The 17,678-nt window shown below is 45.6% G+C and overlaps 1 protein-coding gene across 2 annotated transcripts in view; it reads left to right on the top strand.

The window, feature by feature from the left end:
- LOC138510377 (coiled-coil domain-containing protein 171-like) overlaps nucleotides 1–17,678 on the top strand; it is a 3,784,015-nt gene that overhangs the window by 732,430 nt on the left and 3,033,907 nt on the right. For both annotated transcript variants that reach the window (XM_069625990.1, XM_069625991.1), the window contains one exon: nucleotides 8,406–8,552. In XM_069625990.1, the coding sequence (XP_069482091.1) occupies nucleotides 8,406–8,552 (147 nt within the window). The remainder of the gene's footprint in view (nucleotides 1–8,405; nucleotides 8,553–17,678) is intronic.

Genomic DNA, 17,678 nt, shown 5'->3' with positions numbered 1-17,678 from the left:
AAGGAACCCAGGTCATCAAATGTGGGCGTCTCCCCCTGTGGCCCAGTATCAGAGTGCTCTACTGGGGCACTGTTGTCACTACAGGCCGCCTCCTCTGCAGTGCAGCTGCCTTCTGTGTTGGTTTGGGTGGGCATGGTGGGTTCCCGTGGCACCTGTCTTGCCTCAGGCAGCGTGGAGACGGTGGGGATGTCGGTGGTGGTGGCCGGCACATCTGTTGCAGTTGGTAGTGGGGGCAGAGATGCCGAACTGCTGGCAGCATCCTTTTGTGTAGGGGCGGTGGCTTGGGCACGTGCCGGTGCTGATTGCCTGGCCTGTTGTGCAGTGTCACTTTCACTGGATACGGCTGTGGCGATACAGAGGACATGCAATTAGTGTTGTGGTGGTGGCTGATGGGTGCACCACATGCTTCATACAGGTTGGTCATTGTATAGTGTTCATTACATGCATCTGATTGCTGGGGGTATGCATTGTTGTGATATTGGGTGCCATACGGATCTTGATGGGTCCTTTGGGCCAGTCATGCACTGCCTGGGGGAGGGGGGGTTGTTAATGGGTCCTTTGGGCCAGTCATGTACTGCCGGGGGGGGGCTTGTTAATGGGTCCTTTGGGCCAGTCATGCACTGCCTGGGGGGGCGGGTTGTTAATGGGTCCTTTGGGCCAGTCATGCACTGCTGGGGGGTGGGGGGGTGGGGTTGTTAATGGGTCCTTTGGCACTGTAATGCCATCAACATATTCTCATATGGCATTCATGTTTGACCACTTACCAGCATCTGCAGGTGGGCTCACTCCTGCCTCAGCCTCCCCGATCCCATGAATGCCCTCAAGGTGGAGGACACTGCTGCAACGCTCCTCCCATGCTTGCAGCCTCAGTGGGGAAGGGGGTCCTCCACCTGTCCCACTGCTGCGTTGGCGGTGTGTGGAGATGAGGTTACGAACCCTCAGCCTGAGGTCGTCCCACCGCTTGTGGCAGTCCTTGACGCTCCTCACTGTCACGCCCACAGCGGTGCACTTGCGTGCTGCTTCCGCCCACACGTCCTTCCTCCGCTGCTGTGTGGCACGCCGTTGATCGGCACTGAACAGCATCTCTGCATGCTGCACTATGTGCTTCACGAGCACAGTTAGCTCCGCCTCACTGAAGCGCTGTTTGCACTGCCTCTGCGCTGGAATCCTGGCAGACATGCTGGTGGTCACTTTTGCCTTCTCACAGTATGGATTGTGCTTGTGCTGACTCTGGATGGCAATGGATTGTGCTTTATATGATGGGCGCCTCTCTGTTTCCGGTTTTTGGCGATCATGGTATTTCCGGTTCCGTTTCCGTGGCGACGGAGGCGGACACAGGTTTTGCGCTACTTGTGGCAGCGCTATGTCAATTTCCGTGGCTTTTTCCGTGACGGCGGTAACAACGTTTCCGCGTCCGTGTGGTGCGCGCGACCGACAGCACATAATCGGACGTCTTTCCGCAACCTTGCGGACACGGAAACTTTATTACCGCCGTCACGGAATCACCGTGATCCGAAGCTGACAGGTTGTAATGAGGGCCACTGACAATTACTTCAGCTGGACCAAGACCTATAGAAATGGCTAGATACTAAACCTAGCATTATTTACAGTAAGGCAGCCACATTGAAGAATATTCTATGCACCTCCTTCATTTCAAACCCAGTCAGCAGCCAAACGTGGTTGCATGCGGCTCAGCAGACTGAGTTTCATAAATGTGGGTGCTGCAACACGTGTACACACGCTATGGAAACTTCAGTGGTTGATTTCGGGATATTAGGGAACTTCTTTATTAGATCATTTATTCATTGTAATTCTAATTTTTCATATATCTGATTACATTCATTTGTGGTCTGTGCTATATTGGAAGCACTATCAGACTCCTCAAAATCGGGATTAGAGAGCATTTATCAACTATTGCTAATCAAGGACTCAAATACCCATTAGCCACACACTGGCAACATGCTCATCAAATGGATGATAAGAGGGACATTAGGTTCATGGGGATGGCCATGGTAAATCTACCGTCCAGAGGGGGTAACCTTGAACTCAAGCTTAGACAGTTGGAAGCCAGACTTATTTGCCAATAGAGGACAGTTGCAAGGGGTCTCAATACGGATCATTCATTTTCAGTGTTTCTATAAAATATACCCAGTTTGACCCTATGAATAGGTTGGTCACCCTAAGTTACCCGGGGAACCCAGACATGGAACCCTATCTCACTGTGCTCAGAGAGGCACAGCTCCATCTCACTGATGGAGCCCAACAAGGCTGAAACACGTGTCTGGGGTTGCTGTTGGTACTCTTGTTCAAAGGAGTTTTGCCTGGCATGTCGGTGCTCTACTGCCCTTGTTGTCGGGACAAAGACTGATATGCCAATGGATATTCCTCCTTTGTGAAAAGTACAGTGAGCTAAAAGCGATGGCTGCAGACTCTCAAAGTGGGAAAAACCACAAAGCAGGTTATCATGCCCTGTTCTTTCTAGAGAGGGGCGCCTGCTACCTTTTTTTGTATTTTTGTAAGGAACTTGGGGTTGGTCACCCTACATTAGCTGCGGGAACCGAGACGTGGACCCCTTGCTCACTGTGCCCAGAGAGGCACACCTCCACCTCACTGATGAGGCCTAACAAGGCTGAAACACGTGTCTGGGGTTGCTTCCTAGGGAGAATTCTCCAGAATGGCTAATTTCCCTTACCTACTGAGTCCCTCAGCAGCTTTGCTGTATTTCTAGGATTTATTTTTTTCACCTGGTAAGAGAGTGAGCCTTTTTTCCCTCTTTTACATGTGTTTTGCTGTGTGTGTTTAACATTTTTGTGTTCATAGACTGTGGAGCCTCACCTACTCCATAGGCATCATCTTTTTACTGTGTGTTACACAGCACCTTTAGTGCAGTGACACAGGGTTGTCTTTTTCAGACTTCCCACTTTAAACTCCATTTTCTGTGTTAGGGAGAATTCTCTGTATAGGCTAATTTCCCAAACCTAGTGAGTCCCCCAGCAGCTTTGCTGGATTTTTGGGGTTTATTTTTTTCTCCTGCTAAGAGTGAGACTCTTTTTCTCCCACTCTTAGGCATGATTTGAAAATGTCCTTTGACTTTGTAATCTTTTCTATGGGCTATGGGGTCTTTTACTCCATAGGGCTTCATGTGTTTTTAGTAAGTGTGTTACACAGCACCCTCAGTGCAGTAACACAGGGGTGTCATAGTGACCCCCAAACATAGACTCCATACCCTGGGACTGACTACTGTCTCCTAGGGCATGTAAAGTCACCATTGACTTTACTAGTCTTAAATTGTGAACAGAACCAGTACAAACCAACATATTGTGGAAGTACTGCTAGGGGTAATTCGATTGCCCCTGGGTCTGTTTTTCAAGAGGGCACTGTCCAGTCCCCCCTTGTCGAGTTTCTGGCTGGTGGCAGTGGTTACCACGCGAAATATTCCACCGGAATATTTCCTATGGGATTTCCCCATTCATTTTAAACGCACCATTTTTTTGGTGCAATGTTAAAGATTCTGCCGGGTTATTTATTTAATATTCATTCCCCGGTTGGGTCTTTTTACCAGGACTCTGTTTTAAAATGGCGTTTGTGTTCGCCTCTGTAACTCCAACCCAAGTCGAGCCCTTTGTTCCACTTTTGGCGGGCTTCTGCACAGAAGCCTCCAAAAGTGGTGCCACTCTGTCTGGGTCTACAGGATGTGTGGGAGGGGGGAATAGGCACCCTGGACTGATTTGCCTCGGCAACTCAAGTCGCACTCTTGTATGATTGGCCCAGTGGTGAGCCGCCCGGCTCACCACTTAGCATGTTTGAGTGACAGCTAGGACTGATGAATGGCGGTTTTCTGCACAAAAGCAGGGCTTTGGGGACTGGAACTTTAGAAGTCGCCACAGGACCTAAAGAATCCGAAGAGGGAGAAGCTGAGCTGACCTGCAACGAAGACACCACCGGTGGAGCCCTGCTGAACCGACTCAGCACTTCCCAACGACAGAGAAGATCTTCCTCCAAGAGAGTCTTCTTCCTTTGAACTGGTGGGGTTAACCAGTTCGCCCTATTTTCGCCTTCCTGGATCGTCTCGTGGTCGAATCACCCGTGCCAAGCACCCCGGCGGCCAGATAGCCACGCTTCACCACTACTGCGAATAAAAGGGTAGTACCTTTTAACTGGGAAATTCTGCGGCTGGTTTCTTCCCTGGCAGTGCAACAACCTCCAGCTTTCCTCCAAGAGGGAGCCTGGCCTCTGAACATTTTGCTCACCAGTAGACTTTGACTTTCCTGCCTTGCTGAGTGCTTCTAAAGCATTGTGTTGTGTGCTGTTCCTAATTTCTGCCTTTTCCCTCCCTTTTTCTTAACTTATTGGAGTGCCATCTTTAGTTAAGCGCTCACCTCTGTCTGGAAATAAGTGGTGTTAACTAACACTTGTCTAAGAAGGAATAAGGGATGTATATATGTTAATAGTGACTGTGTTTTGAACTTTCTTAAAATAATAGTGCTAGAGTGTTTCTAAGTGTGTCTTTAAATAAATAATTATATACTTGATACCAAAGCTCTGGTCAGTGTTTGCTTGTGCTACTGTATTTTGGTACCTATCTTGTATACTCTATATACTGTCCAACTCTTCTTGAGAGAAGTCTGGCTGCTCAGCCACAGCTACCAGGTAAATCTGGCTGGTACAGACTGCTACCAATTGGGTTTACTGCCAACTCCTGTAGTCTTAAGCCTTTTGCAGTGGTCCCCAAGGGAACTGCACAGGTTTCTGCTTAACACTGACTTAGCCTTCCATTGCCATACCCAGTCTCTCAGCTCTTCAATGCATACCTGGTGATGTTGACAGGTATTAGCAGGAGTGATAATGGATTAATGCATGCAGTGTGCACTTGTGCTCCTTGTGCATGTATTACTATGCTATGTTCCGACACCCCTCATGGCCCTGTGGTTAGACTCACCTAGCTGACAGGTTGCCTATGCTGTTGTTCCCCCCTGCTCCCCAATTCATTTCCCTCATGGCCCAGCCAGCAGACAGGTTGCCTATGCTGTTGGTCCCCCACCCCCAATTCATTTCCCTCATGGCTCACCCAACAGACAGGTTGCCTTTGCTATTGCCCCCCCCCCAATTCATTCCCCTCATGGCCCACCTAGCAGACAGGCTGCCAATGCTATTGGTCCCCCCCAATTCATTTCCCTCATGGCTCACCCAACAGACAGGTTGCCTATGCTGTTGGTCCCCCCGCCCCCCAATTCATTCCCCTCATGGCCCACCTAGCAGACAGGTTGCCTATGCTATTGGTTCCCCCCCCAATTCATTCCCTTCATGGCTCACCCAGCAGACAGGTTGCCTATGCTGTTGCCCCCCCCAATTAATTCCCCTCATGGTCCACCCAGCAGACAGGTTGCCTATTCTGTTGACCCCCCCCCAATACAATTCCTTCATGGCCCACCCAGCAGACGGGTTGCCTATGCGTTTGGTCCCTCCCCATTTCAACCCCTCGTGCCCCTGTGGCTGGACTTGCCCATCAGCCATGTACGATGTCCAGCATGTCGTGCCATGTAGCGGGGCAGCGTACAGTTGCGGTGCACCATAGCGTCATGTGTGGAGCCTGGGAATCCTGCACAGCAGTGCGTGATTATTTTGTGTGCATCGCACACCATCTGGACATTCAGGGAATGGTACAGCTTCCTGTTGCGGTACACTACCTCCACAGCATGCCAGACAACCAGCTCCACATGTGTGCAGTCGAGCGCACCTATCATATTTGGCATGCCTGCAAGTGCATGGAATCTGATTTTGGTAGCATTCACCTCCTCCGTGGTCCGTGGTAGGCTGATGTGGTCACGTACGTGGGACAGGAGTGCTGCTAGCACCTGAGTGAGCACACAGGAAAAACAGGGTTGGCTGATACCATGCAGCTGCCCCACTGTGTGCTGATAAGTGCCTGTGGCAAGGAAGTGTAGCACAGACACTACCTTCAGCAAGGGGGGGGTGGTGGCTGTCCGGATGTTGATTAGGCTCACTAGGTCATCATGTATGAGGTCCACTATTGTGGTGATGGTGTCCCTGTCCAGCCGGTACAGGGTGTTGATCTGAGCAGGGGTTAGGTTAAATGGGCTGGCCCTTAGGCGAGGGATTGGTGGCTGCCTGCGGGGTACAACTGCCTGCACAATGGTTATCTGTTGGCCCATTCTCACCCTCCTTCTCCTCCTGCGCCTCTGCTGCATACTCTGGCTCACTGCCTCCTCAAGAAGTAGCTGTGCATGCATGTCCTCCAGCTCCAGTATTGCTAGTGCTAATGGTAGCACCTTGGATTTAGGAGGGGTGTGGTGTGTGGGAGTGCTCCTTTTGTGCTGTGCCAGACTCCATTGCCTCCACCTGTGCTGATTGTGAGCACCTGTGGCAGGTTTACACACACCTGATTCATTTTAACGGTTGCTCTGCGATGCCAGTGTTTATGGCATCATTTTATCCCTTATTAACGGCATGTCAATGCCGGTATTTTCATGTCCGTGCACCTCTTAATGTGGACTTGATTGCGGCATGCCGGTGTCACCGGCATGGCTGCCACATGTCAATGCTGATAGCAGCAACAGTGTGGCCGGCCACGGTGGGTCCCTGTTGATGCCGGTGACACAGTTGTTGCGACTCAGACTGTTCTGGTCTGGTAAAGGATGCCGGTACGGTGATACAGGCAGCGATTTTACCGGACCGGCAACCGTGGGCCGTGTATCTCCCTTGTGTTACATGGTTTTTGGGCAATATGGAAGGTTAACAAATAGTCGAGAAGGAAAACACATTGCACATTTTTCAGCTCCTTGCTTTTGTCTGTAGCACCAGCATTCTTATTACTTGGCCCTTGATTTTCTAGTCTCAAAAGTCTCAAAGTTTTATATGACTGGAGATTTTCCCTCCAGAAAGGGATCTGGACCATGGACATATCTGCATATCTCTGTTTACTCTACAGCGAAGTCACAGTGGCTTTAAGGCAGAGTTTTCTAGATTTGTGTCAAGAAGTATCGAGTGGTTCTGGGGTGCTTGAGACCAACCTTGACATTGATCAACTCACCTATCCACCTTCATGATCCATGTTTCCATCTGCCCTTTCCCACTGTCATTCATTCAACCATCCATACTCGTACTCTGATCCATTCCTCCGTACATCAATCCATCCTCTCATTGACCCAAACACACGCACCCACATACGTATGTTCTGATAAAGAAACACTTTGTTATGAAGAATCTTCAATATTCTTTGCAATTTAAGGATAGTGTTCATATTGATTCTTTCTAAACAACACCCTATAACTATCCAGTTAGCATATTTTATACAGTCACTATAGAGGCTTCATTTTTCTGTGACTTAGTCTTATAAAATGTATTGACAAATAACTACCATTGTAAACTATTAAAACAGGGCTGCTTTATTTGGTCCCTTTAGGTTACTTATGGGCAAATTTGCAAGTGTGTTGATGTCTGAATACAAACTCAGGATTACAATTGTTAGTGCATGCGGCAAGCACATTTTTGTCACCAATCCTGTACAGTTTTCATCCTACATTTGAAGACAAGATTTCTTTATCTCTAATGTGAACTAATTGATCTTGATGATCTTGTTTTCGGATGCCATCAAAGTATAATAGATAATGTTACATTGCTCCTTCAGTTTGTGCCTTGCTTGCAATGTACTACTAGAGATAGGGACAAAAGTGATGATGAGGATGTATAAAGCTCTGATGCACACATGGGTATCACCTTTGTGAACACGTGTGCAGTACCGCAAGTTTCGAAGGCGGGCTCGGCGTTGCCATGTACCGAAAGGAACATCACGTTTGAATAAACGAGATGTGCTTTTCCATGAGTGGAGTTCTTTTTTTTCTCTTGGAGTGGCAGCAGTTTGAATCGTTGCTCTCTCACATGTATTTTACAGGCGTAGAATTGCTTTTTTCTCTTTTTTCATTTTCTTTTGCTAGCTTGTCATTGTTGTATCCTCACCCCCAGGAGCCACTTGTTGATATGGAACAAATTGTACGTTTCGTGTCGGTGCTTAAGGCATACACTAAGGTATTCAAGGTGGCTGTTCATCTTTTGATCAGTAATAATGCACAACCCCCAAGAAACGTGTAGGACGCCTTTGCAAATTCAGTGAACTTTGTTTCCAATAATCGGGCATCTACAAAAATGCATCCTCTGCCCTTTTATCTATTGCCTGTAAATCGATTCCATCCTTTTACTCTGAAGCAAAGAGCTCCATTGCTCCAGACTAAAAAAAGTGCTGCAATAAAATGTCCCCAATGATAGGTTTTGAGTCTTGACTTTGTGCTTGATACAGTAATATCCCGGGAGTTTCCTCCATTTTATCATATCGAACAAAAGACTAACAAAGCTCAAGTGTGGTTTTGACATAGTCATTTGTTTTGCAGGAGCAGACAAAAAGTCTTCGAAGGGTATACAGAAAATTGAAGGACCTTGAAGCAGAACGAGTTAAATTCCTCAAATTAATCCGATGTCAAGAAGAGGCTCTGGAACGCTCCCTTCAAAGAGAAGAACAATTAAAGGAAGAACTTGAGGTATGTTTCTTCCTGTCTGTATACAAACTGGTGGTATTTGAATCTCGGAATGCTATTCTTGTGCCATAGCACCTTTTTTAAATGTTGTTGTCAGCTGCAGTGCTCAGTTTACGAATCTAGTACAAATATGACTCCACACATCAGACCTGTCTTTGAGATTCTTTTGCCACTTTACATACTCTATGTAAAGACCGGCACCGCACTGTTGATGTAGGTCTATGCTTACTATATGAAATTCCAGAAGAATAAATAATCTCGGCCTGCTGAGATCTTGTATTTTGAATTATGTCTTAAAAGAAGCATTGTGCCTCATGCACAGAAAATGTTGCAATTATGTTTTAAAAAAGCCAATTTAACACACCTTCCATACAACAATTAATGGTCTTCATTTTACTATTCTAACACGTGCATTAGCCAGTATGTTACTTAACCATTCTCAATAAATTGCTTATTAAGAAATATTTTTACAAAATACACAAATACATTTATTAAAATGCATCAAAGTACATTGATTCAAAGTTGATTGTTTCAGACATTGTAATTATGGGAGTTGCTAACATATGTTTCTTGGTTTCTGAGCAATTCATCAGAGTGAATAATAATTTATGGCCACTGCATGACAATAACAAGGTCTGTGCGCGCTATGGCCTGGATGGAGAACTTTGATTGTCTAGAGATAAGGAACAGGGTTTGCCAAGGATGCGTCTTTCTACCCATTCCTTTTCATCTTTATGTCAATACCCTGGCCCGGTAAGAGTCACTTACCAATATTGATGTCCCTCTGTGCGGTGCCAGGAGACTGCCAGTGCTCAGTTATGCTGATGATGCTGTTCCCCTGGCAAAGACCCCCTGATCACTACAGGCACTAATTACAGAATATGATAAATACCCGAGGGACGGGCTTACAGGTTAGTAGTGTTTTGTGAGCTGTGTCTCTAGGAAGCCCAAATGTTGCCTGTCAATGTTCTCAGGCCAAGCCAACTCCAGCACCTCCACCTACCTTCTCCGTTATCCGACCCATGAAGCGTGTGTCAGTTGAGGCTTTCGCTGCCACTTTCTCCCCCTCAACCCCCCTTGGCTGACTCACATCCTGACACAGCTCTTTCCATGCTCCATTCTGCTATATCTGATACTCTCGATGTTCTTGCCCCTGTCATGAGGATCTGCTTGAAGCCCAAAAACGAGCACAACTCTTGGTACGACTCAGACCTTGACACCCTTAAACGTGCAGGGTGGCTGAGAGGAAATGGTGTGCCTCCTGTACATCCTCTGACAAACTGGCCTGCCGCCTGCACCAAAGGCAATACCTGCTCTCTGTCTGCTCCAAGAAGAGAGCTCACATCCAAGCCTGTGTCTCTGCAGCATCTAACAAGTCAGACAAACTCTTTAAAATCTGCAAGGAGCTGGCCAATCCTGCTGCAGTCTCTACTTCTCATGTCCCCTCCCAGGCCCTCTGCACGGCCCTGGCTTCTCATTTCTTCCCTAAAACTCAGGACATCCTGTCCTCTCTCTATTCATCTCCCCCCCATCCCTCTACTCCCTACTCTTCCTCTGGCCCCACTTCGGCCACCTCTCCTCCCTCCTTCTCTTCCTTCCTCCTGTTCTCCCCAGATGAGGTTTCTAGACAAGTCCTATCTCTGAAAGCCTTGTCAAAACAGCTATACCCCTGTTTCTTCAAAACCATCAAGGACCACATTGACACCCTGGCTCCTGCTCTGACTAACTTCTGCAACCACTCCTTCGCCACTGGAGTTTTCCCTTCCACCCTGAAGCACTCCCTTGTGCTCCCTCTTCTTAAGAAACCTTCTGCCGACCCTTCCTGCCCAGCTAACTATTGCCTAATCTGCATCACTCCTTTCCTGCCTTTCCTGGGCATACCTATGGAAAAGCTGGCCATCTCCCAGCTTAATCTTCACACTGAATCTGTTGGTTGTCTCCATGACCATCAGTCTGGCTCAGAGCTGCCAGAAGCAAGGAAACTGCTCTCCTGCACATCTGTGAACACCTACTCTCCAACCTTGATTCCAATACCCTCTGTGTCCTCATCTTACTTGATCTCTCCTCTGCCTTCAACACGGTCAACCATACCACCCTGCTCAATCGTCTCCGTGATAACCTGTGTATTACTGATCAGGTCCTGGCTTGGCTAACTTCTTTCCTCTCCGATCGACCCTCCCAGGTTTAACTTGGGTCCTTCCTCTCCTCTCCTCTATCTCTATCTCTACCTCTACCTGTGGTGTTCCCCAGGGGTCTAACCTCTCTCCCTGGCTGTGCAACAAATACCTGGCACTTCTTGCACACCGCATTGCCGCTCTGTGTCCCAACTTTCAGTGCTATGCGGATGACACTAAATTCATTTTCAGGCTCCCTTCCACCACCTCTTTTCCTTCTCTCATCTCTGACTGTCTGTCTGCTATCCATGAGTGGTGCACCACCAATGATTTCTGCCTTAATGCCAGTAAGACAGAAATTCTCCTTATAAGCACACTTGCTCCCTCCTTTCCTGTCTCTCTTCCTGCTCCCACTTGTGAGGCTAAAAACCTTGGGGTCATCTTCGTCTCCACACTTTCCTTCTCTCCTCACATCTGGACGTCTCTAAGAAGTCACACTACCAGATGCACCTCCTCAGAGGCATTCTTCCTTTCCTCTCCTTCCCCCAGAAGCTCACATTTTCCAGAGCTCTGGTCCTCTCTAGGCTGGATTACTGCAACAGCCTCTTTTGAAATCTTTTATTTATTTATTTATTTATTTTACATTTATAAAGCGCTCACACAGCCCGCAGGCATCGAGGCGCTGTTACAGGAATTGTTTGTTTTTCTTAGTTGCGTAATTGTGTTTTTTTTTGTCTTAGTTACGTATTTATAACGCGCTTAAACACCCAGAGGTTTCTAAGCGCGGACCCGGGGATCGAACCTGTTGTTGCTTCGTGTCGTCTTGCTTCCAAGACGCACACGCTGCCGCTGAGCTATCCTCCCTGCACATAGGAATCTGCCTGCATCTACTCTCCGGCGTCTGCAACTCATCGAAACAGGGCTGCAAGACTTATCATTGGCCTCAAGCCTAGGGATCGTATCTCTCCAGGACTGAAATCTCTGCACTGGCTCCCAGTGGCGGCTAGGATTAAGTTAAAAACCCTCTGCATTGCCCACAAGGCCTTCTGGGGACTGGGGCCTCAATACCTCCAACTCTTTCTTACTAAATATCTTCCTTCTCAAGCTCTTCGCTCATCTGCCGCCAACTCACTCATAGTCGCTTCTCCAAGCAAGGAGTTGGTGGTAGATCTCTTTATTCTGCTGGGGCCTCCCTCTGGAACAGCCTCCCTGCCTCTCTGAAACTTGAGGAGAACCATCTCCAGTTCCGGAAGCACCTCAAGACCTTTCACTTTGCTTCTGCTTTCTCTCCTCCTCTCCCCTGCTGATCTCCTGGCTGAAACTGAAACTGCACTGGTTACCTGGCTACCCTCTGATCTCGGGCCCAGGACCCTCCCCGCCAGCTGAACACCTGCACTGCCCCCCCTGGCAACCCTTGCACTCGGGGACTGTTTCTGTATCCCTACAGCCCCCTACCAGCACTTGACACCTGATGTCTGCAATTACCCTTGCACTTGCCACCAGCTGGCCGCACTTTTTATTTATTGTCTTGATTATTTTACTGTTATCCTATGTACTGCACTGTCCCCCTCAACATTTCCCCCGGCACTTTTCCGCCTAACCCTCTCCCCTGCGCTATCTCAGTGTCACCTGGCCTAGTAAAGTCGTTGTCTCTGTCTTCCCTCTGTTCCCCTTCCCTTGCCTCGTCGCACCTTCAAACACTTGTGTATCGGCGCATTATAAAAGCCATATATCATATCATATCTTATAGGGAAAACAATAGTAATGCTGCTCCTCCTTTTGACTATCTGACTATCGAAGCATTCGATTTAATACGCTAAAGTGGAATGAATACATCGCAAAGTAAAGTGTTAGGATGTGTCAGACCATAGGGGACATTATTAGACTAGCAAATACTCTGAGACAGTCATCAGGTATAATGGGCTTAGCACTGCTCTGGACAAAATCATTCCTAGCAAACAGAACGGAAACTGTCTGGATAAAACCCTTCAAATTGTCTCCATGAGTTAACGACTGCGGAGTACCACAAAGATCCTCACTATCATCACTGTACTTCAACATCTACCAGACTCCAGTAATCAAGATCTTCAAAAAATACAATCTTACGTGCTATAACTATGCAGATGACACTCAAATCATCTACAAAATCGAACATGCACTAGCAGAACACTCAACTCTAGGAGACTGTCTCAAAGAAATGTATGACTGGATGAACGCCAACAACCTAAAAATCAACCCAGGAAAGACAGAAATCATGATTATATCCAAAAACCTAGAGAACAACAACTACATACCGTGGCCGATAGAACTTGTAACTACGCCCACACGTAGTCAAAAACCTGGGAGTTATAATGTACAACGCACTAACCTTAGAACCACAAGTAAACACAATAATTAAGAAATGCTTCTTATTCCTTCACTCAACAAAAAGAATCCTACCATTCCTGTCCTCCACTGAACCCGTCACACACAACAAGTCACCTGAGACATAGGTATGGTGACCCACTTATGCGACAATCCAGACGCCTGGTAAGGTTTATGAGGGCAAGGCCATCCCTACAGGAATTTTTGGGATTGAAAGATGTGGGTAGGTATACAAGGGGTGCCTGTCTACAAAAGATAGAGAACTCATTTTTAAGAAGGTTGCTTATGGTCCCCCTTTCAATGCCTGTGTATTCTATGCTCTTGGAAACAGCTGTGGCATAGGTTTATAATATTATATATTTGAGACCTATTTTAACTTGTGCCTCACTTTGGGTGGGTAGTCATAGCCCTCTAATGAAAGACCTAATTAAGAACCTGATCACATTAACTGGCCACAGTAAAGTTGGATTGTTAGTCCACGTAAAATCCCTGCCATACAAGCTTTCACAGGCAATATACTTTGACGATCAAGGAAAGACAAAAGGCCTCCTCAAGATGCTGATAAAAGCCAGGGCTTTGCAATTCCTGGCAACAGCGAGGGAAGATGAAATGATGGTCAAGGCATAGGTAAGGGCTTACCTACCGTTTGCCCTTTCAAATGGTTTTGCAGAACACCTACGACTGGTGACTTTTCCTTTGCACAGAGCCACCCAAACAAAGGCCAGACTGAACCTACTACCTATCGGGGCAGTAACACGGATTTGTCATAAAAACTGTGTGGGGGGCTAAGATAACAAATGTATGTGTGGTGGCTTCGATTTCATCCATTTATGACCATTGTTTAATGCTTTTCAGATAGAATTTGTATTAAATAAATTGCGAGATAGTGGGATAAGGTCTTGTCAACTAGCACTGTTTTTTTCTGTTAACTTCAACGAAGCCTGTGGTGCTTTTCGTGCTTGCCTACTAGCCAAAAAAATCCTGGCGGAGACGCTCATTCTTATTGGAAGATTGGGGGCGGAGGGACCGGTTAATCAGATATAAACAAGTTTACTATAAGTCCGGAATACTGACAGAATGTTGCTTAATGAAGCTGCAATTTTATCATGTTGCTTGTTTTTTAGATTGGGGTTTTCTGCCTGTATTTGAAAATGTTGTGATTTTATGAACTTTGTGATTTTAGGAAATGTGTTTACTGTGGTGGTTTTATGGATGTAATGATCTGAAATTACCTTTAAATTGAATTGAATGTATAGTGGAGATGTCATTTCGCCCCTTGTACTTGTATGTTTGTAGGTGTTTACTGAAAAGCAAAAGATATCACATTATTGCCACTGACGTTAACCACTTTGTGCTAAGGTGTGATGACAAAAGCCATCAAAACACAAGAGTGAACGGGGACACAAGGTACTTTAAACTATGGTCATACCTGGTTAATTTCAATAGATATAAAGCCAAAAAGGAGGACCGGAGTCATGATGCATCTGTGTAGGGAATGCAGGGTAACGAGGATCTCCAGTATTATTACAATGTTCACATCTGAACAACAATTAGACCATAAACAAATATTTGGACACGGAAGGATTCAGTTCATATCTGATTCATCAGTATTATTACACATTTATTGTACTAAAAAGATTCATCGATGGAATACTAAAAATTCAAAATAAAGATGAAATATGACAAAATGTATTGATACAATGATGTAGTACAAAAATGTCTATTACAAACATCAAATACTCAATTAGAGCAACACAAAAACATTTTGTTAAACATAAAAATATTAGTCAGAAATTATTATCAAAAAACAATTTTCAAGTGATACACATACCTCACAAAAAACACAACCCTCAACTAAATACACATTCACCAAAAAGGAACTAAACAAACCTCAACAAATGTGTAACATATAAAGAAAATAAATCACACAAAACACAAAAGTACCCATAAACAAGTTCACCTATTTCCCAATGAAGAATGAGTAAAAAATTGAAAAAATGAAAAACACTTAAATATAATGACTCCCTAACTATGAGAATCTAGCTGGTGTACATTACTAGGTCATACTAAATTAGACTCATAAGAACCCAACATGTTTCTTTCCGTTAAACCACAATTTTTTGTTGTGTGAAAACTCTTCAGGGGTTTAGTAGCGTAGAGGTCTTGTGGGTATGGAACTTCTTAACAAAAGTTCAGTGGCAGAGTCATGTACCTTGAATGTCACCTACACATAAAGATGCACAATATTACTGAACTAGCCTGATTCATAGTTGAAGCTGCTCAGCATTGCACAATGAATGAGACATGGGCAGATCTACCCAAATTAGACCGAGTAAAGTAACTCACACTTACCCAATTGAAAATCAGTTGATCAATCAGGGCGTATTGTTAGGAATATTGATTTCCTCAAAGGGCTGGGACTGTGTCATAAAAGCCAGAGTGCAAAAAAGGACATATAGGGACACAAAATGACAGCACAAGAGAAAAAACAAAACGAGGCGAAGAAGTTGTTAGGAACGTTCTCCAGAGCAATTTCGTTTCACAAGTACCAAAAACAAAACTGAACACATTCTGTGATTATCTCTTTTAAACAGATGCTTACACCAGAGTCATCAAAGGTGAGTCTTTATTTAATACTACAAATCCACTAGGGATCCGTGTGCACCTTCCAAGCCTGGACTGGTGGAGTCATCAACCTTCACAGGACTGTGTCTCTATCAGGCCAGTCCTACAGATGGAAGAAGATCAGATGTCTGTCAATCTATTGAACCATTCCCTTCAGGTAACTGTCACCTATACAACAGGGCATTACTGGAATCGTATTGTAGAAAATGCTTACTTGGTGATTAGTTTCCTGGGATGAGAAAAACATGGCGTCTTAGTTGCTCCCACCTCCCTCAGTAAGGTAATAAGTCCTTTCTCTAAAACTTGACTCAACTGCAGCTTCACCAATGCTGTAAGTGTAAGCACAGAGTGTGGTCTGTCACTAACATGTACAGGACACGTCGCGTGCATTCCGTAATATATCGCCAAACATCGAATTTCACCTGTGCTCATTTTCTGCCAGAAATGGTAAAATATCATGGCTCTACACCTAGGGTTAGGTGGATAAACAGGACAGTCAACCATTGCACTGCCTTGATAAAGACTACGGTCGAAACACGTGTTGGCTCCCCCTTAACATGCACCTAGCATCTCCTGCTGGGCCTCTTGGTTTATTGGTGTAACAACATTAAAACCTTCACTCATGACAACAAGTCAGGAGTTGCTCCATTATTTTAACAAATAAGAATCAAGTAATCCATGACTACAACCATTGGTTAAAATCATTGACCGGCGCCTCCACTTAACAAGGTTTGCCGAATAACCTGTCCCTTAGGTGGATAAACCACAACTTTCAATCTAACCCACCAGAGTTCTTCAAGATTAACACTGTTCAGCGTAGTTGCGGTATTAGTGTTGTTAAAGTGAACTGCTCGGACCAAAAATTATAACCGCCAGTGTCACTCGACCCACACAATCGTAAAATCACAATAGTCACGGTCTTGGTGATTAACAGTAGTTCGGCGTCAATCCCGACCGTCAAGGGCACCTACCAGTGTTATTCTTGTCAATATTAACATTGCACGCCGACTCGTGTTCTTGTGGGTATTTTCACCTTGTGCTAAGGTGTGATGACAAAAGCAGCAGTTAATATTTATTAACAATTGCTATCTCAACAATCTAATGTTACTCAGGAAAATTCAGCAAGCAGAATACTAAATCTGAATGAAGTCGATAGAGAATCACCCACAGTCAGTTTTTATTGTTGTATGTTGGGAGACTTATTACGCATGGCTAGTGTGGTGTTTGTAGATAGATAGAGCTCTCACATTTTGAGCTAGTGTTTTAAAAAAGGTCTTTATTGATTATGCATCATCACCATAAAAAGAATCAAAGGCACATATGCAGTTGGCATATAAACATATAAAGGCAACATATCTTAGGAATCCCATTATCCCGACCCCCCTTCCTCACCAACGTAACTGTCCCCACTTGTCTGTCCAAAAGCACCTCATATTTTATCAGCCGCCGAATTCTATACACCACATCACATCACATCCAGGGGCCACAGAGGGTGCCCTATATAGAAGCAACCGTCCACTATCATACTGTTCCGTTATCAGGCAATTATCTCCCCTACAAGTGTCAACCATTCACAGGGGTTTTATCATCCGATGGGTGGAACAGTGACTGTACTAACCAATTGCAAGGCATCGCATTGTCAACCCTAGCATCTTCCTCGTTAGCCCTAGCTCTCATCCAGACTTTTGTTTCAGATATAGACCACCTTTTGAAATCCAATAGCCACTTATCTTTCTGAAAGCTCGTCTTGTTTTTCCACGCAATCGCAATCCTGCACTTTGCCAACATGAAAACTAGATCCACAAATTTCAATGCATGTTTCAGCACTTTCGAGCCATGTCTCGGGTACATTTGCAAGAGACAAACCTGGGGCAAAAATGAAGTTCATTATGCCCAACTCTCATAATTTCTCATGTACAGTTGTCCAGAATAGCTAGACTCTCGGGCAACTCCAATACACATGTATCATTCCAGCATTTTCTTGCACACGTTAACACAGAGGGGAGTGGTACAGAAATATTGTAGC

The sequence above is a fragment of the Ambystoma mexicanum genome, chromosome 6p (assembly GCF_040938575.1).
Source record: "Ambystoma mexicanum isolate Mex_15411 chromosome 6p, UKY_AmexF1_1, whole genome shotgun sequence".
NCBI lineage: Eukaryota > Metazoa > Chordata > Amphibia > Caudata > Ambystomatidae > Ambystoma > Ambystoma mexicanum.
This window is presented reverse-complemented; position numbering and strand designations above follow the sequence as displayed.